The 25308-nt window shown below is 38.2% G+C and overlaps 1 protein-coding gene across 1 annotated transcript in view; it reads left to right on the plus strand.

Annotated features, from left to right (window-relative positions):
- Nucleotides 1–10701: 10701 nt before the first annotated feature.
- The window catches only part of VPS13B (vacuolar protein sorting 13 homolog B), a 770486-nt gene continuing 755879 nt past the window's right edge, over nucleotides 10702–25308 (plus strand). Inside the window, exons 1-3 of the mRNA XM_039218135.1 lie at nucleotides 10702–10773; nucleotides 11207–11385; nucleotides 24415–24558. Coding sequence (XP_039074066.1) covers nucleotides 11239–11385; nucleotides 24415–24558 — 291 coding nt within the window. The 5' untranslated portion in view covers nucleotides 10702–10773; nucleotides 11207–11238. The remainder of the gene's footprint in view (nucleotides 10774–11206; nucleotides 11386–24414; nucleotides 24559–25308) is intronic.

Below are 25308 nucleotides of genomic sequence, written 5' to 3' on the forward strand. Positions count from 1 at the left end.
TGTTAAATACTCAACATATGAGGTTCCTGGGTGGCTTAGTTGGTTAAGTGTCCAACTCTTGATTTTGGATCAGGTCATGTTTTCACGGTTGTGAAATTGAGGCCTGTGTTGGGTGTGGAGCCTGCTTAAGATTCTCTCTCCCTCTGTCTCTCCATCTGCCCCTCCCCCCATGCTCTGTTTCTCAAAAAAATACTGAAGAAATAATACTTTTATTATTTTTTATTTTTGAGACAGTGCGAGTGGGAGACAGAGGCAGAGACGGGGGGAGATAGAGAGATTGAGAGACAGAATCTTTTTTTTTTTTAATATTTTTATTTATTTCTAGGAGAGAGAGAGAGACAGCATGAGCAGGGGAGGGTCAGAGAGAGAGGGAGTCACAGACTGAAACAGGCTCCAGGCTCTGAGCTGGCAGTCAGCACAGAGCCCGACGCGGGGCTCGAACCCACGAACTGCGAGATCATGACCTAAGCGAAAGTTGAACGCTCAACCGACTAAGCCACCCAGATGCCCCGAGAGGGAGAGAATCATAAGCAGCTCCATGTTCAGCAAGGAGCCCAAGGTGGGGCTCAATCCCATGACCCTGTGATCACGACTTGAGCCGAAATTGAGAGTTGGATGCTCAACTTACTGAGCCATCCTGGAGCCCTAAATAATAATATTTTTTAAAATGTTTATTTATTTATTTTTGAGAGAGAGAGTGAGTGTGAGCAGGGGAGGGGCAGAGAGTGGAGGAGAGAGAATTCCAAGCAGGCTCCACACTGTCCGTGTGGAGTCCAACTTGGGGTCCGAATTTATGACCCTTGAGGTCATGAGTCCCCAGATGCCCCAAATAACATTATTAAGCTCATTATGTGACAATACTAATGTTATGAAATATCACATTATTAATTCATAACTTCTAATAAAGGATAATGGGGACATTCATTATCATAGCACATCCTTGACAAAAATGGCACTTTATTTGTAAGGTGCATCAGTGTATTAGTTGCTGTGTAAGAAACTGCCCCCAAATCAGCAGATTAAAATAATCAATACTTATTATCTCACCATTTCTGCTGTGGTTCAGGAATTCAGGAGCAGCTTACCTGGGTTGTTAAAGCTCAGGGTCTCTCATGAGGTTGCAGTTAAGATGTCAGCCAGGGCTGCAGTCATTTTAAGACTGACTGATGACAGAAAACCCCAGTTCCTTCTTTGCTTTCAGCAGTTCTGTTTCTTGTCATGCTGACTTTTCCCTAGTGCAGCTTGAGTATTCTCATGTCATGGCAGCTGGTTTCTCCAATAGCAAGTAATCCAAGTGACAGAGCAAGGAAAAAGCCATGATGCTTTTTATGTCCTTACTTCAGAAGTCACATCGTCTCTTCTACCTCCTTATATCTCTTAAAAGTGAGTCACTAAATACAACCTATACTCAAAGCAGGGCAATTTATTTCCACTTTTTTTTTCTTTTATAGTTTATTGTCAAGTTGGTTTCCATATAACACCCAGTGCTCATCCCAACAAGTGCCCTCCTCCATCGTTTCCACTTTTTAAAAGAGACACTATTAAAGAATAGGTGCACATATCTTAAAACCGCTGCAATCAACAAGGAAATTTGTGCAGAAAAAGATTTTAAGGATATTTCTGGTGTTGCTGACTTAGGAAAGGAAAATGTTTACGGCGAGTCTCCCTAACCAGGATTCTAGATATAGATTTTCTATAAAATTACAAAATCAAATCTATCTTGCCTCAGTTTTTTTTTTTCTGAAAATATTGGGTCTACCCTAGGTAAATAAAATTTTTAATTATTTGATTATCATAAAATCCTTACCTCATGGACACACATCCAGATTTTCCCTGTAGAAGAGTCCCCATTGGATTTCTCTTAAGTCTCTTGGCCATTCAAGATAAGAATCTTAATTTATATTCTTGTGCTAGCTCAGGGTTAATCTTCCTATGATATCAAGAACATCTCCCATGCCAATCTGACCTGGTGTATTAGTTTACCGTGGCTGCTGTAACAAACTGCTACAAACTGGGTGGGTTAAACAATAAAATTTATTCTCTTGTAGTTCTGGAGGCCAAACGTCTGAAATCAAGGTGTCAGCAAGATTGCACATCCTCTGGGGGCTGTGGAAGAAAAATCTATTTCTGCTTCTTCCAATTTCTGGTGGTTCTTGGCATCCCTTGATTCATAGCTGCGTCACCCGTCGTCTTTCCCTCCATGGTCACATTGCCTCCTTTTCTGTGTTACTTTCTTTTGTCTCAGCTTTTAAAACATAAACTTCATATTTAGAGTTTTAGAATTTTACTTATAAATGTGCAGAACTTCATTCAGGGCTGTCACCAATTTTATCCCAGGGCTCAAGAAATCAAGGCCTCCAGAATCACCAGGGTGTACCAGTTATTTCCAAAGACTACTGTGCTTATGATTCATGAATAGGTAATGTGGACCCATTACAAATTTCAATTTTTAGTCAACTGATCTAATTTCTTTATATATTTATAGAGCATGAGCGGGGGAGATGGACAGAGGGGGAGAGAGAGAGAGAGAGAGAGAATTTCAAGCAGGCTCCACACCCAGCAGGGAGCCGGACACAGGGCTTGATCCCATGATCCTGGGATCATGACCTGATCCAAAATCAAGAGTCAGATGCTCAAATGATTGGGACACCCACATGCCCAAAAATGATAAACTTTGGAAAATACGTTGGCAGTTTTTTTCACAAAACTAAACATACTCTTACCATGTGATTCAGTAATGATGCTCATTAGCATTTATCCAAAGGAGTTGAGAACTTATGTCCACACATGGATGCTTATAGCAGCTTTATTCCTAATTGTCGAAACTTGGAAGCAACCACAATATCCTTCAATTCGTAAATGGATAAACTGTGTTACATCCATACAATGGAATATTACTCTATATTGAAAAGAGCTATCAAGCCATGAAAAGACATGGAGGAAACCTAAGTGTATGTTGCTAAGTGAAAGAAGCCAAAGTCAAAAGCTACACACTATGTGATTCCAACAATATGACTTTCTGGAAAAGACAAAACTATGGAGGCAGTAAAAAATTCAGTGGTTGCCCGAAGTTGGGGGAGAGATGAACAGACATAAAAGATATTTAGGGCAATGACACTATTCTGTATATGGCAGGTACATGTCATTATACATTTGTCAGAATCCATAGAATATATAACAGCAATAACGAATCCTACCATGAAGTTTGGATATGCCAGTGTACGTTCTCTGATTGTAATAGATGTACCACTATGATGGTGGAGTCCATAGTCAGGAAAGTGTGTGTGTGTGTGTGTGTGTGTGTGTGTGTGTGTGTGTGTGTTGGGGCGGAGACAGGGAATATAAGGGAACCCCGTGTTTTTAGTTCAGTTTTTCTGTGAACCTACAACAGCTCTAAAAATAATTTATTAATTAAGAAAAGCAAAACTCGGGGCTCTGGGGTGGCTCAGTCAGTTAAGTGTTGAACTTCGGCTCAGATCATGATCTCAACGTTCATGGGTCCGAGCCTCACATTAGGCGGTATGCTGGCAGCTCAGAGCCTGGAGCCTGCTTTGGATTCTGTGTCTCTCTCTGTTCCTCTTCTGCTGATGCTATCTCTCTCTCAAAATAAGTAAATAAACATAAAAGAAAAAAGAAAAGCAGAACTTCACCTGATTCTGGAGAACTATTGCCTATATTACCAACCTGCCCCAAAGGCTTCTTGAGAAGATGTAAAACTTATTTTTGGGGGGGGGGAATCTTACAATAAAAAAAAATAGGATATTTGGGAAAAGCTATTCATTTTGATATTAAAAGAAACCATGAATGAAAGATACAAATAAAAAGTAATTGGGATGCCTGGGTGGCTCAGTTGGTTAGGTGTCTGACTCTTGATTTGGGCTCAGGTCATGATCTTATGGTTCATGAACTCAAGCCCTGCTTTGAGCTCTGTCTGTGCTGACAGCATGGAGCCTGCTTGGGATTCTTTCTCTCCCTTTTTCTTTAGCCCTCCCTGGCTCATGCACATACTCTCTCTCTCTCTCTCAAATAAATATTTAAAAAAAAAAGCAATTAAATTTATTTTGAGGAGCTAGGATGGCAGCACAGAAGGATCCTCAGCTTGTCTCATCCCTCAAACATAACTAGATAACTAACAAGTCATTCTGATTACCCAAGAAATTGACCTGAGGACTGAGAAAAAAACTGCACAACTAGAGGGAGAGAAGATGCCACACTGAGGAAGGTAGGAAGTGTAGAGACAAGGTTTGGGGAAGAAGCAGACTGCAGGTACTGCAGAGAAGGGAGTCTAGTTGTGGAGAAAGGCGAGAGACTGGACCACACAGGGATACACACAAGGAGAATACTTCTCTAAAGCCATTGGCTGGGAAAACAGAGGGGCTGCTTTTTGTGAATTTTTGCAGCCAACAGGGCTCAAAGACTGGAGTTTTAGAGGTCTGGAGGGTTTGGCTGTGAGAGAGTCCTGAGGGCACTGCAGTGCTCCTGGACAGAAGACAGGCAAACAATCCTGGGGCAGACTGTGTGATATGAGGAACTCCTAAGATGCACAGGGAGACTGTTCACTCTTCTTGGAGTGCCTCTGTGTGAGGTCACACCCCTGTACTCAGGCATGGCTGCCCTTCTTGGTCAAACCTGCAATCTTCCCAGCGTAAAACCAAGAGTTGGATGCTCAACAGACTGAGCCACCCAGGCACACCAAATAACTAGATTTTATTTTTATTTATGTATTTTTATTTTTTAAAAAAATTTTTAATGTTTTTTTATTTATTTCTAGGAGAGAGGGAGGGAGAGAGAGAGAGAGAGAGAGAGAGAGAGAGAGAGACAGCGTGAGCAGGGGAGGGTCAGAGAGAGAGGGAGTCACAGACTCTGAAACAGGCTCCAGGCTCTGAGCTGGCAGTCAGCACAGAGCCCGATGCAGGGCTCAAACCCATGAACCACGAGGTCATGACCTAAGTGAAAGTCGGACGCTTAACCGACTAAGCCACCCAGGCGCCCCGAAATTACTAGATTTTAAACCAAAGACTTTAAAAAGAGATTAAGAGGGGCACTATATCATAATAAAGCAGATTATCCAACAAAAAGATCTAACAATTGTAAATACTTATGCCCCCAACATGAAGTACCCAAATATATAAAACAGTAACAAACATGAAGGAACTCCTTGATAATAATACAATAATAGCAAGGGACTTTAACAGCCACTTACAGCAATGGACAGATAATCTAAGCAGAAAATCAACAAGGAAACAGTGGCTTTGAACGACACACTGAACTGGATGGACTTAGTAAATATATTCAGAACATTTCATCCTGAAGCAGCAGAAAATACATTGTTTTCAAATGCACATGAGACATTCTCCAGAATATATCACAGACTATGTCACAAATCAGGCCTTAACAAGCACAAAAAAGATCAAGACCATACCGTGCATATTTTCAGACCACAATGCTATGCAATTTGAAGTCAACCACAAGAAAAAAAATGGGAAGACCACAAATACATGGAAGCTAAACAATGAATGGGTCAAATGGGAAATCAAAGAAGAAATTAAAAAATATATGGAAACAAATGAAAACACAATGATCCAAAACCTTTGGGATGCAGCAATAGTGGTCATAAGAGGTAAGTATATACCAATACAGTTCTACTTCAAGAAGCAAGAAAAATCTCAAATAAACAGCCTAACTTTATACCTAAATGAGTTAGAAAAAGAACAAACAAAGCCGAAAGCCAGCAGACTAAGGGAAATAATAAAGATCAGAGCAGAAATAAATGATGTAGAAACTGAAAAAACAGTAACAAAACAGATCAATGAAACTAGGAGCTGGTTCTTTGAAAAAAATAATAAAATTGATAGACCTCTCGCCAGACGTATCAAACAGAAAAGAGAAAGGATCCAAATAAATAAAATCGCAAATAAGAGAGGAGAAATAACCAAAACCACAGAAATACAATTATGAGATATTATAAAAAATTATAAGCCAACAAATTGGAAAACATGCAAGAAATGGATAAATTCTTAGAAACATATAAACTATCAAAACTAAAACAGGAAGAAATACAAAAGTTGAACACACTAATAAACAGCAAAGAAATTGGATCAGCAATAAAAAAAAAAATCTCCCAACAAACAGAAGTCCAGGGCCAGATTGCTCCCCAGGAGAATTCTACCAAACATTTAAAGAGGAGTTAATACCTATTCTTCTCAAACTTTTCCAAAAAATAGAAATGAAAAGAAAACTTCCAAATTCATTCAATGAGGCCAGCATTATTGTGATTCCAAAACTGAGAAAGACTCCACTAAAATAGAGAACTACAGGCCAATACTGCTGATGAACATGGATGAAAAAATCTCAGCAAAATACTAGCAAATTCAATCCAATAGTACATTAAAAGAATCATTCACCATGGTCAAGAGGTATTTATTTCTGGGCTGCAGCTGTGGTTCAAGATTTGCAAATCAATCAATGTGATATACCACATTAATAAAGAAAGGAGCATATGATCCTCTCAATAGATACAAATAATTTAACAAGTACAACATCCCTTCATGATAAAAACCCTCAACAAAGTAAGGATACAGGGAACATACCTCAACATAATGAAGGCCATATATGAAAAATCCACAGCTAATATCATCCTCATCGGGATAAAAGTAAGAGCTTTTCCTCTACAGTCAGGGATGTCCACTCTCACCACTGTTATTTAACATAGTACTGGAAGTTCTAGCCTCAGCAACCAGACAACAGAAAGAATAAAATACACCCAATTGGCAAGGAAGAAGTCAAATTTTCACTATTTGCAGATGACACACTGTATAAGGAAAACCCAAAAGACTCCATCAAAAAATTGTTAGAACTGAGACGCACAAATTCAGTTGCAGAATACAAAACCAATGTACAGAAATACATTACATTTCTATACATCAATACTGAAGCAGCAGAAAGAAATATCAAGGAACCAATGCCATTTACAATCACACCGAAAACCATTAGGTACCAAGGACTAAACCTAACCAGAGGTGAAAGACCTGTACTCTGAAAAAAACTGTATAAAACAGTAATGAAAGAAATTGAAGATGACACCAAGAAATAGAAAAATATCCCATGCTTATGGGTTGGAAGAACAAATATTGTTAAAATGTCTATACTACCCAAGGTAATCTACACATTTAATGCAGTCTCTATGAAAATATCACCAGGATTTTTCATAAAGCTTGAACAACCAACCCTAAAATTTATAAGGGAACACAAAGATCCCAAATAGCCAAAGCAATCTTGAAAAAGAAAAGCAAAGCTGAAGGCATCACAATTCCTGACTTAAAGTTATATTACCAAGCTGTAGTGATCAAGATAGTATGGTACTGTCATAAAAATAGTCACATAGATCAATGGAACAGAAGAGAAAACCCAGAAATTAACCCATAATTATATGTTAAATTAATCTTCAACAAAGTAGGAAATAGCCAATGGAAAAAGACAGTCTCTTCAACAAATGGTGTTGGGAAAACTGGACCACTTTCTTACACCATACACAAAAATAAATTCAAAATGGATTGAAGACCTAAATGTAAGACAGGAAAACATCAAAATCCTAGTGAACACAGGCAGTAACCTCTTTGACACTGGCCATAGCAACTTCTTACTAGATACATCTTCTGAGCAAGGGAAATAAAAGCAAAAATAAACTATTGGGACTTCATCAAAATAAGCTTCTGCACAGTGAAGGAAACAATAAACAAAACTAAAAGGCAGTCTTTGCAATGGGAGAAGATATTTGCAAATGACATATCTGATAAAGGGTTAGTATCCATATATAAAGAACTTATCAAACTCAACTCCAAAAAATGAATAACCCAATTAAATAATGGGCAGAAGACATGAATAGACATTTCTTCAAAGAAGACATACAGATGACCAACAGACACCTGAGAAGATGCTCAGCATCACATCATCGGGGAAATGCAGATCAAAAGTGTAATGGGCTACTACCTCATCTGGCAACATGACTAAAATCAACAGCACAAGAAACAACAGATGTTGGTGAGGATGCAGAGAAAAAGGAACCCTCTTGCACTGTCGGTGGGAATGAAAACTTGTGCAGCCACTCTGAAAATCAGTATGGAGGTTCCTCAAAAAGTTAAAAATAGACCTACTCTCTGATCCAGCTATTGCACTACTGGGTATTTACCCAAAGCATACAAAGATACTGACTAGAAGGGATATATGCGTCCTGATGTTTATAGTAGCATTATCAACAATAGCCAAATTATGGAAAGAGCCCACATGTCCATAAATAGATGAATGGATAAAGAAGTGGTAAATACGTACAATGGAATATTATTCAGCCATAGAAAGGAACAAAATCTTGCCATTTGCAATGATTTAGATGGAATTAGAAAGTATTACGCTAAGCAAAATAAGGCAGTCAGAGGAAGGCAAATACCATATGATTTCACTCATATGGAATTTAATAAACAACTGAACATGGGTTGGAGGGGGAAGAGAGGCAAAGCAATTAACAGGTTCTTTTTTTTGAAAAATTTTTAATGTTTTATTTATTTTTGAGAGAGAGAGGGACAACATGAGCAGGGGAGGGTCAGAGAGAGGGAGACACAGAATCTGAAGACAGACTCCCAACAAAGGGCTCGAGCCCATGAACCTTGAGATCATGACCTGAGCCCAAGTGGGACGCTTAACTGACTGAGCCACCCAGGCGTCCCTAACAGGTTCTTAACTACAGAGAGCAAACAGTTACTGGAGAGGAGGTAGGCAGGGGGATCCTGAAATAGGTGGTTGGTATTAAGGAGGGCCCTTGTGATGAGCACTGGGTGTTCTATGGAAGTGACGAATCACTAAAGTCTACACCTGAAACTAACATCAACCATATGTTAACTATCTGGAATTTAAATAAAAATTTGGAGAAAGAAAAACAATATTTTGACTGCTTAGAAAACAGGATGCAATGGAGCATAGGTTGAAAACAACTACTTTTTTTTCTTAAAACTAAACAAAAAATCAGTGACCAAATAATTTTCTCAAGGCAGGAATTTGGCAAATATTGTTTGTTGTCTCCCAGGAAAAATGGCATCCTAGAACAAAAAATGTTTAGAATATCAATACTTTGTTATATAGCATGGTAAAAAAAATCTAAGTTTATATTAATACGCTGTTCCTATATATTAAATTGTCACACAAGACTAAGCCCTTTTTCTTTCTCTAGAAAACTAACAAGACCTGTACCTTCAGTTCTAGACCACTAGGGCTTTCATACAATTAGTGGAACTATTTTTTTATATTAAGATTTCTGAGTCATGGCGTCCTATTCACTTTTCAGGTGAAATAGGTAAGTAAGAAATTACTTAATTTACTTGGCTAATAGAGTGGGGTTTAGTAAGATCCAGATTACATGGGTTGTTCATTAAGGCTTAACTGTGAGTGCACAGTTGCTCTGAATTAGCAATTATCTGTTTTTTCCCCCCTGAAACTTTCATTAACATTATAAATCTAAACACTGTGGCATCCTTCCTTATGCCTCTTTTCTATGGCAGTTGCCAACTCTCTTTCAAGAAATCATAATTTGAATTCCAGTAATGAGCTTTAAAAATTCTGGAAAACTCTGAACTATTTTCAGTTAAACCCAAGAATATGAGTATTTTAATCACTTTATAACGGAAGTCTACTTTCAAAATGCAGTGGTAATTGTTTTCTTGAGGTTACCAAAAGTAACTCTGGTCAAAAATCAGGGAGCATATTCTGTGTAAACCCACTGTATACTTTTCTGAGTTAGGTGTTTGTGTTTTAGGTTTTGTTAGCTTGCAAAGTACTGGAAGGAAAGGTAGTATTTTTTACATTCTCGGCCTAACAAAAACAACACTGCCTCTTAAAACTCTTGAATTCATTCCTTGTCATCTATTTCTTTTCATTTTCTCTCTAGGAATTTTATATCTTTCTTCCTTTTGATATTCCCTAAAGTTTTCGGAAGCCCCACAGCCGACCGCAATCCAATCTTCTTTTTGGCCATTCCTTTTGCGCCCACATCAGCAAAGTTAGGGAGACTCATTGCAGACCACTGCTTTGCCAAAGAACGCGAGGGTTTGTCCACACGTTTGGTCAAAATACATTCCTCTAAATTACACATCCTAATTCCTCTAATTTTCCTCCTTTCCTACAGCAAGTGAACCTCGGCTCGAAATTTAAATCGGCCTCCGCCGCCTCCAACACCTCGCTGCTCCTACCTGCGGCCTTCTTGCCACTGCCCTGCCCACTGAACCCACGTTCCTCTCCCCAGGCCATCCGTTTCCCAAGAAAAACAACAGTCACTTGTTTTTCAGGGCTTTGAACACGGGTACCCGCTTTCTTCCTCCCCAAGGCCCTCCGTACCTCCCCACCCCGACACGACCTCGACCGCCCGCACCCGCTTTCCCTCGGAGCGCCACTTCCGGATCGCCGGTGTCTCCTCTTTACCGGTCCGCCCACCTTCCCCGCGCATTTTCTAGAGCTTTGTCTTAAAACCCCGGCGGGGTCGAAGCGGGCCGCAAGCTATCCCAGCACGAGAGGGCTCCCAGAAGACGCACTCAGTGGCCGCGCCAGCCTGGGGACCCCGGCCCCGCTGCGGAGTCGAGTGGTGGCGGTGGCGGGACAGTTTGTTTTGAGCACCGAAGGGGCAACACCCGGAAGTGGCTCCGTACCGGAGCTGCGCCGCCGCGACCGCCGGGGGCGGGTGCCGGGTGCCGGGTACTGGGTGGTGGAGGGGACGCCACGGTACTTTTTGGCGTAAGTGTCAGCGGAGGGTGCAGTACGGCCCCGGGGCTGGAGCCACTGGTTCCCGTCGTGGTTCTACGGTGGTAGATCCGGCTGGGTTCCTGGAGGCGAGGGCCTCGTGGGGGCTGCAGGGCTGGAGAGGGTTTGCGGCGGCCGAAGGGGATCCCGCTCGCTTCATTCTCCCACTCCCGGGGATTCGCTCTCTTCACTTGAACCCTGTCCCTCCCACCCTTCGCCAGGCGAGTTGAGGGGAGTTATACTAGTGAGGAAGTCGCGGCTGGAGGAGAGCGTCCACTTGTTTTTTTTCGGCTTCTGGGAGGAGGTGAGCGGCTGGTTTGGTGGGGACGGTTGCTTTTCGGCCTTTTCAACCCCTCCCGAGAAATGCTCTTTCTTTGGCTGCACCGCCGACTCAGTTACTTCTCATGTTTGCCTTTACCCCCTCCAGCTTCTGACTTTGACTCCTCTGCACCTTGAAAGATGCTGGAGTCCTATGTGACTCCAATTTTAATGAGCTATGTGAATCGCTACATCAAGAATTTAAAACCGTCAGATCTACAGCTTTCACTATGGGGTGGAGACGTGGTTCTCAGCAAGCTAGAGTTAAAGTTGGATGTGCTGGAACAGGTAAGCTGTGTAGCTGTCATTACCTGGAAACATTTACAGCTTGTTTAGCAATTATCCGTTGTTTCCTGCACTTCGGCTTTATGCTTTAAAAACTTAAATGTTCTGCTGAAGTATTTTGTTACCCTGAAACTACAGACCTTTCTTTACAGAAGTCTTTTTCATGGCTTGTTAGAATTGGATTCCCAAAAGGTGCCACAACAGATTGGAAAAACAGTTTCATTGTTCTTGTATGAATTGTTCAGTGTATTTACTTAATCCTCAAGCATTACCGGATATGCTAATATACATTGCTGAGATCCTGAATGAAGCTGGAAAATATGACATTGCCATTCTCCTTTTTTGGGGAATGGAAGGATCAGAAAGATAGTAAGAAAGTTCTGTCTCCTAGTAGGAAGGATGACATTACCCGGGGCATCTTCAGAGAATTGAGTAAACCTAGATTGAGAAAGCCTGCAAAATTAAAAACTTCGTTATTCACTTTTTAGGTCTCTTTTTCTTTTGGCTTGAGATTGGTCTAATGTAAATGAACTGTAATTTAAAATTTCATATATTAATCCATTGAGTACATTTATTACTAACATATGCTAGGCAACTCTCTTAGGCTCTGGGATACAAAAATTATCTGTGGAAACTCAGAAGAGCCAGACCAACTGCTTTCTAGGAGATAAGGGAAGTCTTTTTTTTTTTAAGCATTAGTAAGGGATTTTATTTTATTTTTTAAATTAAAAAGTAAAAATATCAATAAGTATTATTGAAAGTTCAAATTATATGCAAAAGATATTAAGTAAAAAAGTCTTTTCTACTCCCACTATCTAGAGCTATCCACTATTAGCACTTTTATTTGGATATTTTCAGACATTTTCCCATGCATATATCTATGCAGTTGTCATTATGCATAGGAGATAAGGGAAGTCTTTTATTAAAACAGTTTTTAAAATGTTTATTTTTTAGAGAAGAGAGTGACAGTGTGAGCAGGGGAGGGGCAGAGAAGGAGACACAGAACTGAAGTAGGCTCCAGGCTCTGAGCTCTTAGCACAGAGCACGATGCGGGGCTTGAACTCACAAGCTGTGAGATCATGACCTGAGCTGAAGTCGGACACTTAACCGACTGAGCCACCCAGACGCCCCCAAGAGAAGTTTTAATCTGATGGTGAAAGTTAATAATATTTATATTCCGCTGCTTCCTGTATTATTGAATAATCTAGAGTTATCACTAAGAAATAATACGCTTGGTTCCCTTCCCTTTCTATCCAAGGTTATTTTAATATTTTCATTTTTTAAACAAAAGCACAAGTCCTAAGTATACAGCTCTGTTTTTATGTATGTATACACCTGTGTAACTGCTAATTTGATCAAGAAATAGAATATTCCCTGGGCACCTGGATAGCTCAATTGATTGAGCATGGGGCTCTTGATTATGGCTCCTGTCATGATCTCATGGTTGTGGATTGAGCTTCCCCCACCATCGGGCTGGAGCACCGAGCCTGCTTGCAATTCTCTCTCTCGGCTTTTTCCCTGCTTGCTTGTGTGCCCTTTTCCTCAAAATAAAGAAATAAACATTAAAAGAAAATGTTTCCTGCACCCTGAAAGGCTCCCCTTTGCATATCAGGATCTCTATCCCTAAAACAGGTGACTATTATTTTGACTTGTATATACCCAGAGAAGTTTACCTGGTCCTTGAACCTTAGTAAATTGGAATCACATGTGTCTGGCTATTTTCGTTTGACTTTATGGCTCAGGTCAGCGGTGTTGTTGCAGGAGCTGTGGTTTGTTCTTTGTATTGCCTTGTATATTCTGTTGCCTAAAGATTCACAATTTATTTTTCCATTGATGTACAGGTGGCTGTTATTCTGACTTCCATATACACAGAAGTTTACTTGTTCTTGAACCCTAATTAATTGGAATCACATGTGTATGGCTGTTGACTTGATGGCTAAGGTCAATCCATGTTGCAGGAACTGTAATTCTTTGTATTGTCTTGTAGTATTCCATTGGCTAAAGATTCACAATTTATTTTTCCATTGGTGTACATCGGGATACTTTCTACTTTTGGCTATTATGAAGAAAGCTCTTGTGAACATTCTTGTACATGTATTTTGGTGGACATAGGTATTAACTTTCCCTTAGGTAGGTATATATCTACAACTTTGGATACTGCCAAATAGCTTTCCGAAGTGGTTTTTATTAATTTACATTCTCACCAACAGTGTATGAGAGGTCCAGTTACTTTGAATTTTTGCTGTTACTTGGCATGTTTGTTATTTTAATTTTTGCCTTTCTGATGGGTGTGTAGTGGTGTCTCAGTTTAAATTTGCATTTCCTGGGGTGCCTGGGTGGCCCTGTTGGTTAAGCACCTGAATTGGGCTCAGGTCATGATCTTACGGTTAGTGCATTTGAGCCTTGTGAGGCTCTGTACTGATAGCTTAGAGACTGGAGCCTGCTTCAGATTCTCTCTCTCTCTCTCTCTCTCTCTCTCTCACTCTCTCACAGAAATAAATAAAGAACATTAAAAAATTTGCTTATTCTGGGAACATGAAGACATTATCTTGTTTTCTTTTTTGTTCTTTTTTTTGGGGGGGGGGAGTGATTTTTATTTTAATCACCCAATGCTTATCATGATGAATACAGTCCTTAATCCCTATCCCCTATCTCCCCCATCCCCTACTCCCTTCTCTGGTAACCATTAGTTTATTCTCTAGTTAAGAGTCTGTTAATTGGTTTGCCTCTCTTTTCCTTCTGTGCTCTTTTTGTTTCTTAAATTCCACATATCAGTGAAGTCATATGGTATTTGTCTCTCTTTGACTGACTGATTTTGATTAACATAATACTCTAACTCCATCAGCGTCCTTGCAAATGGCAAGATTTCATTCTTTTGATGGCTGAGTAATATTCCATTGTGTGTATATACCCACACATTGCTTCTTTATCCATTCATCTATTTATGGAAATTTGTGCTATTTCTGTAATTTGGCTATTGTTCACAATGCTGCTATAACCATCAGGAAGCCTGTATCCTTTTCCCTGATGATGAGTGATACTGAACATCTTTTTGTGTGCCTGTTGGCTGTCTGTATGTCATCTTTGGAGAAATGTCTTTTCAGGTCTTCTGCCCATTATTTGGATTACTTATTTTTTGGGTGTTGAGTTTGATAAGTTCTTTATAGATTTTGGATATTAACTCTTTATTGGAGGTCATTTGCAAGTATCTTCTCCCATTCTGTAGGCTGCCTTTTAGTATTGTTGGTTGTTTTCTTCACTATGTAGAAGCTTTTTATTTTAAGTTCCAATAGTTGTGCTTTTGTTTCCCTTGCCTCTGGAGACCTGACTAGAAATAAGTTGCTATGGCTAAGTCAAAGAAGTTACTGCTGTATTCTCCTCTAGGATTTTTATGTTTTCTAGTCTCACATTTAGATCTTTAATCCATTTTGAATTTATTTTTGTGTATGGTATAAGTGGTCCAGTCTCATTGTTTTGCATATTGCTGTTTGCTTCTTTCCTTTTAGAAGCTTTGTTTTCTTTGAGTTATCTAACATTAATTTTTCTCTAAGTGTGAAGTAGAGGTCAAGATGTACTTTTTTTCCTTTGACCCTTAATTGATTCACACCACTTGTTGAACCATACTTTTTCTACTGACATATATTAAGTCTTGGTTGCAAATCAGGCTGTCAGATGTATGTGGATTTATTTCTAAGGTCTGTATCTGCTCTGTAGCCCATTTGTATATTCTTGTGTTACTGTCATACTGTCTTTTATTGTAAATTTTGGTATCGTCTAGTGTAATTTGTGAGACTTTGTTCTTTTTTCCTTGTCATAACTGTTGCAAGTCCTTTGCATTTCTATATACATTTAATTTCAAGTTGCAAATTTTAGAGTTCTCAAAGGGGAAACCCACTGACATTTTTGTTGAGGTTACATCAACTCAGTAGATTACTCTGGGAGGAATTAACCTTAACACATATTGTATTGACCTAGTATTGAGTTTTTAAATCCATATATAGAACACTGCTTTCTGTGTTTTTTAGGTCTTCAGGTTTTTCTCAGCAATGATTTGAAGTTTTCTGAGGGGCTTTGCACATATATATTTAAACATGATCTTTTTGTTATAAGCAACATTTAAAAAGATTCTCCATTTTCTTTTTTTTTTTTTTAATGTTTTATTTATTTCTAGGAGAGAGAGAGAGAGACAGCGTGAGTAGGGGAGGGTCAGAGAGAGAGGGAGTCACAGACTGAAACAGGCTCCAGGCTCTGAGCTGGCAGTCAGCATGAACTGCGAGATCATGACCCAAGCGAAAGTCGGACGCTTAACTGACTAAGCCACCCAGGTGCCCCCAAAATTCTCCATTTTCTAAAATACAAATCAAAACCACAATGAAATATCACCTCCTCCCTGTCAGAGTGGCTAAAATTAATAACTCCGGAAACAACAGATGTTGGCAAGGATGTAGAGATAGGGGAACACTTTTGCACTGTTGGTAGGAATGTAGACTGGTGCAGTTACTCTGGCAAACTGTATGGAGGTTCCTCAAAAAATTGAAAATAGAACTATATCCTATGACCCAGCAATAAAAGCTAGGTATTTATTTCAAAGGATACAAAAATGCTGATTCGAAGGGGCACTTGTACCCCAGTGTTTATAGAAGCACTATCAGCAATAGGCAAACTATGGAAAGAACCCAATTGTCCATTGACTGATAATGGATAAAGATGTGATGTGTGTGTGTGTTGTGTGTGTGTGTATGGAATATTACTCAGCTTTTTCTTTGTTTTCTTAGAGCTTTATAGTTTTAGCTCTTACATTTAGGTCTTTGATTCATCTTTTTAAAAAAAAAATTAATGTTTTATTTTTGAAAGAGAGAGAGACAGACAGCGCGATCAGGGGAGGGTCAGGGAGAGAGGGAGATATAGAATCTGAAGCAAGCTCCAGGCTCTGGGCTAGCTGTCAGCACAGAGCCCGATGCAGGGCTCGAACCCACAAACTGTGAGATCATGACCTGAGCCGAAGTTGGATGCTTAACCGACTGAGCCACCCAGGTGCCCCTGATTCATCTTAAGTTTTGTATATGGCATAAGGATCTAACTTCATTTATTTCTATAAATCCAGTTTTACCAATACCATTTGTTGAGGTCCTTTCCTGTTGAATGGTCTTGGCACCCTTCTTGAAAATCACCTGGCCTTAGATTGGAAGGTTTATTTCTGGGCTGTCAATGCAATTCCCCTGGTGGTTTGTATGTTTGTCTTTATATCAGTATCACTTTGTTTTGATTATCATAACTTTGTAGTAAGTTTTGAAATCAGGAAGTGTGTAATCTCCCAACTTTGTTCTTTTATTAGTTTTTTTTTTAATTTTTTTTAATGTTTTATTTATTTCTAGGGGAGAGAGAGAGAGAGAGAGAGAGAGACAGCGTGAGCAGGGGAGGGTCAGAGAGAGAGGGAGTCACAGACTGAAACAGGCTCCAGGCTCTGAGCTGGCAGTCAGCACAGAGCCCGACGCGGGGCCCGAACCCACGAACTGCAAGATCATGAACTAAGCGAAAGTCGGTCGCTTAACCGACTAAGCCACCCAGGCGCCCCTGTTCTTTTATTAGTTTTTTAAATGTTAGGAAAAATGAGTTATGGAGTCATGTGGGTCAGGAGTTTTCTCAGTTTGGAAAGTTTTAAATTCTTGATTTACTTTCTTTAACAGATATAGGACTTTTTAGATTTTCATCTCTTTTCTTAGTTTTGGTTAGTTATGTCTTTCAGAATTTCTCCATTTCTTCAAAATCAGAGATCAGCAAACAATGGGCCCGCTTTTGTAAGTAGCATTTTATTGGAGCACAGCTATTTTCATTTGTTTACATGTTAACTGTGGCTGCTTTTGCAAACTACAATGGGAGACTTGAGTAGATGGGACAGAGAGTGCATGGCTTGCAAACACTTAAAATCTACACTATCTGGGCCTTACTGAAAAAGTTTTCTTAACCCTGTTCAAAACTGTCTTAAGTAAAGCCATGAAGTTGGTTTCTGTGGCCCAGTTTAAAGTTGACTCAATTAAAAAAAAAAAAAAAAAAACAAAACCTATGATCTGTTATAGTATCCTTTTTTCCTTACTGATACTGGTGATTTGTATTTTCTTCCTCAGTATTGTTGGGGTTTTATAATTTTATCTGCATAGAACTTTGATTTTTCTATTTTTTTCCTGCTGTCTTTGTCATGGAATTTTTTATTCTAGCTTTTTTTTTATACCTGAGCTGAAATCAAAAGAGTCGGACACTTAACCAACTGAGCCCTCTATACTACTTTAAGTAGATATTTTTTAGTGTTTCATTTTACTTCCTTTAATTTTCACATTATTTTTGTTTAGTAGTTGCTCAAAGGATTATAATATGCATCCAAATTTTTACAGTCTATTTGAGATTAATGCTAAATTTGTTACAATAAGACAAACTTTCTCCATTATAGCTCCATTTCTTCCCTCTTTGTACTCTTAGGAATTGCATCTTTGTGTTGTTATAATTTCAACAGTACAATTTTATAATTCTGTTTTAGGGAATGGCCTGTTACATCAGGAGAAAAATTTATAGTGTCCTTTAATGATTATCTAGGTAAAATAACATTCATTGATGTTTTTTGTGTGGATTTGAATTACCATCTGATATTCCTCCCTTCAGTCTGATGAACTTTTAGTATTTTGTCAGCAGTGAATTAGCAGTGTTTGTTTATTTGGGTATTCCTTTATTTTGCCTACACTTCTGAAGAATACTTTTGCTGGATATGGAATTCATGGTTGATAAGTTTTTATTTTTTACTAAATTTTTTATTATGTCTTTATTTTATTTTGAGAGAGAGGAGGAGGGAGGGAGGGGCAGAGGGAGAGGGAGACACAGAATCTGAAGCAGGCTTCAGGCTCTGAGCTGTCAGCACAGAGTCCCATGCAGGGCTCGAACCCATGGACTGTGAGACGCTTAACCGACTCAGCTACTGAGGCACCAGGTTTTAATTTTTTTAAATTTAATTTTTTTTAATTTAATTTTTTAAAATTTCCCTCTCACTACTATCTTGCCACTATTGTTTGTAATGAGAAGTGAGCTATTTTGTTTCTTATTTCAAGATTTTCTTTTTGTCTCTGGCTTTGAACATTTTGTGTGTGGTATGTCTGGGTGTGGATTTTCTAATTTTTTTTTTTTTTGTTGTTGGTTGATGGTGAGTTCTTTTAGTGAATATTTGATTTTATTTACTGTATTTTTCAGTCCCTTAATTTCTATTTGGTTGTTCTTGGTCATTTCTGTCTCATTGATATTTTCTGTCTGATGAACCATTGTCTTCTGTTCCTTGAATTATGTAAATATAGTTTCCTTTTTTTTAAAAACATAATAGATGTTTTGAAGTTTTTGTGAACTAAGTCCTACAATTGACTATCTTCAGAGACAGTTTCTATTTACTTTGTATACTTTTCATGTTTCATAATTTTTTGTTAAACTGGACATTTTAGATAGCAAGTTGTAGCAACTCTGAATTCTGATTTCCTCTAGCTCTTATGTTATTGATTTATTTCTTTAGTCACTTGCCTGAACTACATTTGTGGTGTTCCCCCTATAATGTGTGACCTCTAACGTTGGTATTCTTCCTCTCCATATCACTTAATACTTTGTGTTTTCAACCCTGGTTTCCTAGGGGTTACCCTGGGTTGCTATAGCTTAGTCATCAGCTAGTGATTGGCTAGGGGCTGTTTAAACCTTTGAACCAGTAATTTTTCTACTCTTTGGCATGGGACATATACATAGACCGGATAATGTTCTCAATTCTGGGAGTTTTTAAGTCTGATCCTGTGTGTGTGTGTGTGTGTGTGTGTGTGTGTGTGTATGTATGTATGTATAGACGTGTATATGTGTATATAAATATGAACATCTATGTATATTTAACTTACTGGATTTACATGGCTTCTTGGTCAACCATGAATGAGTAGCTTGTTAGTTCTCTGTCCTCTGAGTAAACACAACATGGCAAATGCATGTCACTTTCCAGACTATCTGGGATATGTGAAATCACAGCTAGGCCATCTTTGACTATTTTGTTCTCATGATCTCTGTGTTAATTTTCTTTCAGGTATGCTGTTTTGTTGCTTGTACCAACAAATATTGTGACCGGAGGCTAGACTTCCCTATTGCCTTTGATTTTTCTGTTATTTTTAACAACTTTGTCCATTTTAGTCATTGCTTTTTGGAAAAAGGATTTGCCAGCTTCCTAACATAATTCTTGAAGTTCTGTATTCATTTTTATTTTGTAGTAGAAAGCGTATAACATAAAATTTACAATCTTAACCATTTTAACCAGTTTTAAGTATTACAGAGTTAATTTACTATATGCACATTGTTGTTGGACAGATCTCCGGAACTTTTTCATCTTTCAAAACTTGAAACTCGATACCCATTTAACAACAATTTCCATTTTCCTCCCCATCCCCTTGCAGCCTCTGGCAACCACAATTTTACTTTCTAAGTTTTTGGCTACTTTAGATACCTTATGTAAGTAGAATCCTACAGTGTTGGTCTTTTTGTGACTGGCTTATTTCACTTAGCATAATGTCTTCAACATATTCATGTTGTAGCACAAGACAGAATTTCCTCATTTGAAGATTGTATTTGGTTCTATATACCACATTTTCTTTATCCATTTATCTTTCAGTGGGCATTTAGACTGCTTCCACCTCTTGACTATTGTGAATAATGCTGCAGTGACCATGGTCGTGCAAGTATCTTTTTGAGATCCTGATTTCAGTTCTTTTTGGTACATACTCAGAACTGATTTTAGATAGAAATTCTATTTAAAAATTTTTGAGGAACTTCCATAACATTTTCTTTACATTTTTACCAATAGGACATAAAAGTTCCAATTTCTCCATATACTTGCCAACACTTGTTATGTTTTGTTTTTTGATCGTGGTCATTCTAATAGGTATGAGATGGTAGGTCATGGTGGTTTTGATTTGCATTTCCCTGGTTAGTGATGTTGAACATCTTTTCATATATTTTACTAATTGGCCATTTGTATGTATCCTTTTCAGAAATGTCTATTCAGTCTACATGGCCAACAGACACATGAAACGATGCTCAGCGTCACTCATCAGGGAAATACAGATCAATACCACACTGAGAAACCACTTCACGCCAGTCAGAGTGGCTAAAATGAGCAAATAAGGAGACTGTAGATGCTGGCAAGGAAGTGGAGAAACGGGCACCCTCCTACACTGTTGGTGGGAATGTAAACTGGTGCAGCTCCTCTGGAAAACCGTGTGGAGGTTCCTCAAAAAATTCACAGTAGAACTCCCCTATGGCCCAGCAATAGCACTGCTAGGAATTTACCCAAGGGATACAGGAGTGTTAATGCCTAGGGGCACATGTACCCCAATGTTCATAGCAGCACTCTCAACAATAGCCAAATCATGGAAAGAGCCTATGTGTCCATCAACGGACGAATGGATAAAGAAGATGTGGTTTACCTATACAATGGAATACTGCATGGCAATGAGAAAGAATGAAATCTGGCCATGTGTAGCAACATGGATGGATCTTGAGGGTGTTAGGCTGAGCGAAGTAAGTCAGGCAGAGAAGGACAGATGCCATATGTTTGCACATACAGGAGGATTAGGAGGAACTTAACAGAGGACCATGAGGGAGAAGAAGGGGAAGAATGGGGAGAGGGAGGGAGGCAAACGAGGAGAGACTCTTGAATGCTGAGAACAAACTGAGGGCTGATGGGGGTGGAGGAGAGGGGAAGGGGGGTGATAGGCATGGAGGAGGGCTGCATGGGATGAGCAATGTGTATTATGTGGAAACCAACTTGACAATAAACTAAGAAAAAAAGAAATGTCTATTCGGTTATTTATCCATTTAAAAAACATTTATTTTGGGAGAGAGAGAGAAAGAGAGAGAGAAAGGGAGAGAGAATCCCAAGCAGGCTCAGTGCCATCAGCATAGCCACAAACCGTGAGATCATAGCCTGACCTGAGATCAAGAGTCCCGACGCTTAACCGACTGAGCCACACAGGCAGCCTGGTCATTTACTCATTAAAAAATGTTTAAGATTTTATTTTTTAAATAGTTATTTTTAGAGAGAGAGAGAGAGAGAGACAGATTTTTGAGAGCGAGAGAGATAGCGTGCGAGAGTGTGAGAGACAGATTTTTGAGAGACAGATTTTTGACAGATTTTTGAGAGAGAGAGACTGAGAGAGAGACAGAGAGCGAGAGAGAGAGAGAGAGAGAGAGCGAGACAGAGAGAGAGAGAGGGACCGAAGATTCAAAGCAGGCTCTGTGTTGACAGCAGAGAGCCCAGTGTGGGGCTTCAACTCAAAAACTGCAAGATCATGTCCTTGGTTGAAGTCAGAGGCATAACTGATGGAGCCGTCCAGGCACCCCTGTCCAGTTTTAGAAGGATTACTTTTTGTTGTTTCAGATATTAACCCCTCATTGGATACATGGTTTGCAAAAATTTTCTCCCATACCAAAGGTTGCTTTTTCACTCTCTTGAATGTTTTTCTTTGCTGCCTGAAGGTTTAAGATTTGTCTATTTGCTTTTGTTGCTTGTTAAATTTAAGGCATGTCTATTTTGAATATTTTAGAATATTTTGTGATAGCCTACCTAGAATTAGATTTTTGAGAACAATTCAACCAACCCTCTTAAATTGTTACTAATATTCTTTGTGCAGTCATAGATGTTCTGGTTTTAGGAATGTGTTTTTCACAATGTATTTCTTAATGGTTACAAGTGAATACAATACTTTAAAGTTGCACAATATACCTTGAAAAATAAAAGGAATGAAAATTGTTTATATATAGTTACACTAAGGATGGTTTATTATAATATTTGTTTTGTCTTTTACAAGACATAAATTATGTTTTTATCACAGTTTACATAGTTTATATAGTTAATATGTTTATATAGTTACATTAAGGATGGTTTATTATAATATTTGTGTTTTGTCTTTTACAAGACATAAATGTATTCTCATTTATCAGAGTTCTGATGAAGAAATGGAAATGATCTTATAGTCAGATGATTAATAAATGTTTAACTTCAACTGGATTTCCAACATGGGTGATATGGTTCAAAATTCCATGTTCAAATATAGAATGCTGCCTCTTGTGTTAGTGTTTTAGATAGTAGTTGATTAGTAGCATTCTGATGTTACTGAGGTCTTGATTCATGGGCTTTTTAAATACCTTAATGAGAAAATTCAGTTTGTACATATAAACTGTAAGTTTAGTAGCCATCTTACAAATATATCACTGTTACACCAGTGAGAAAGTGGTAGAGATGGCAATATCATGGGCTCATTGTCAAAACAGATGCATAGCCAATGGAAAGTATTAAGTGCTCATAATGGAAGTATAGATGCAGTATAGTTGTGGTGAAGAGCAAGGGCATCATAGTTTCCAGTTTTGAGTCCTGATTTTCCAGAATGTGTCATTTTGGGCAGTTATTTGACCTTTAAGTGCCTAAGATTATTTATTTGTAAAATGGGTAGAATAATAGTATTTACCTTTTAAGGCTGTTTCAAGGATTAAATAATTGTATGCAGGTAAAGTGCTTGGTAAACATTGTTTTAGACACTGGTCAAAATATAATCTGTGCCAGTTGATTTCTACTTGAAATTACTGCATGTTTCAAATTAATAATGGCAAATACTTAAATTGTGACACACCACTAGAATAGTGTAGTAGAAATGGATTTTTAGTATTCTGTACCTGCAAGGAAAAAAAAAACTTAGGAGGCTATACATGAGGCCCACATATTTGTTAAAGTAGTCAGCATTTTTATAATGATTACTCTTTGAGGAAGATAATATCCTAAGTGCTTTGGAAGATAATATCCTAAATTCTTTATGTAAATTCATTTCTTCCTCAGTGATACTGTTATGTAAATTTTACAGATAAAGAACAAGTTGCCCAGTGATTTGCTTTACTGCTTTGGTTTAACTATATTGCTGACTCTGGTGTTAAACTGAGTAGGTGGGCAGTTGTTGGATGAATGAATAATGTTTATCTTAACTTTCACAAATAGAAATAAAATAACTCAAAAAATGTGATTGATTATAATCTACATCCAATTTATTTTTTTTCTTTGTTGAAATTTGTAACAAATTTTATGCCAGTGAACCAAATTACTAATAAAAAGTGATTATGGTGACATTTATGTTTTCGTTTGTAACCTTTTTTCTAATGATAATGGAAACCAGTCAGAAAACATTTATATTTTATGACCAGATAGTATCTAGGTACAATCTTTAATTGAGTAGAGCTTAATACTTTATTTTTCAAGGTTAGTCAATTTTTACTTTTTTAGGTCACTCTCCTACCTCTAACTCCGCTCCCTCCATACCCTTTTAACTTGCCATACAATCCTGTTTTGTTAGTTTAAAACACGTTTTAAATACTTATTTTTAGATGGAGATTTTAAACAATATGCCATTCATTTATCTCAGTGCTGCTGACTATTATGACTATTACAACCACTACCATTTTGAACCTTTATTATGTACCATGTATTGTATATTCTAACCATTCAGCGGAAAAAGAAATGGAGACCCAGGCAGATTAAATAGCTTATTAAAAGTAAGTTGTATAATACATTTTTGTGGTGTATCATTAACTGTAGTTTACATGCTATTTTGAGAGACATTATTCAACAAAAAGTAGCAAATATTTTTGTTTTAGAAATTTCATTTCTCTTTTCAGAAAATAATTTGGATTGGGGCGCCTGGGTGGCTTAGTCGGTTAAGCGTCCGACTTTCCGACTTTCGCTTAGGTCATGATCTCGCGGTTTGTGGGTTCGAGCCCCGCGTCGGGCTCTGTGCTGACTGCCAGCTCGGAGCCTGGAGCCTGTTTCAGTCTGTGACTCCCTCTCTCTCTGACCCTCCCCTGCTCACGCTGTCTCTCTCTCCTAAAAATAAAATAAAAAAAAAAAAACAATAAAAAAAAAAAAAAAAAGAAAATAATTTGGATTTAGGATGAAAAAATTAAACACTAACTTTTAATACTTTGTGTTTTAAGGAATTGAAGTTACCATTCACTTTTTTAAGTGGACATATTCATGAGTTGAGGATCCATGTACCATGGACAAAACTTGGTTCAGAACCAGTGGTAATTACCATCAATACAATGGAATGCATTTTGAAACTTAAAGATGGAATACAGGTAAGAAGTTACTGAATCTAGTTGTTTATGTTAACCAATTTTAATAGTTATACTCTAGTGTTTGATATTTCTTTAACTTTTGGAATATGTCACCTTTTATCCAGAACTTACATACACTTTTTCTCACATACCTATTAAAGTAACATATTAATTGTGAAAGGGTGTTCTTAAATTTGGATAAAACATTCTAAACATACTAGTTTTACCTAATCTAATCATAACCATCATAGGGATCATGTAGATGGCTTATTATCTGTATCAACTAGACGTGGGACTTCATTGTGTCCAATTTTCAGGTGAAGATTGTTGAATTTTTGCAAAAGACCTGTGTGATTTTTTTTTCTTTACATGACTTTTTTTTTTTTTTAATGTTTTATTTATTTCTAGGAGAGAGAGAGAGAGAGAGACAGCATAAGGAGGGGAGGGTCAGAGAGAGAGGGAGTTACAGACTGAAACAGGCTCCGAGCTGGCAGTCAGCATAGAGCCCGACGTGGGGCTCGAACCCACGAACCGTGAGATCATGACCTAAGCAAAAGTCAAACGCTTAACTGGCTGAGCCACCCAGGCGCCCCTTTACATGACATTTCTAAATGTGATTAAAATTTCTCATTTTTTGAGATGAAAATGTATTGAATTTACCTTCATGTCAACATTTTTAGGTTTTTAGTTTAATTCTAGTTAATATATGGTGTTGGTGTACACTGTAATAGTTTAACACTTACATACCACACCGTGTGCTCATCACAAGCC

Source organism: Hyaena hyaena, unplaced genomic scaffold (assembly GCF_003009895.1).
Source record: "Hyaena hyaena isolate Hyena2069 unplaced genomic scaffold, ASM300989v1 scaffold_737, whole genome shotgun sequence".
Taxonomy (NCBI): Eukaryota; Metazoa; Chordata; class Mammalia; order Carnivora; family Hyaenidae; genus Hyaena; species Hyaena hyaena.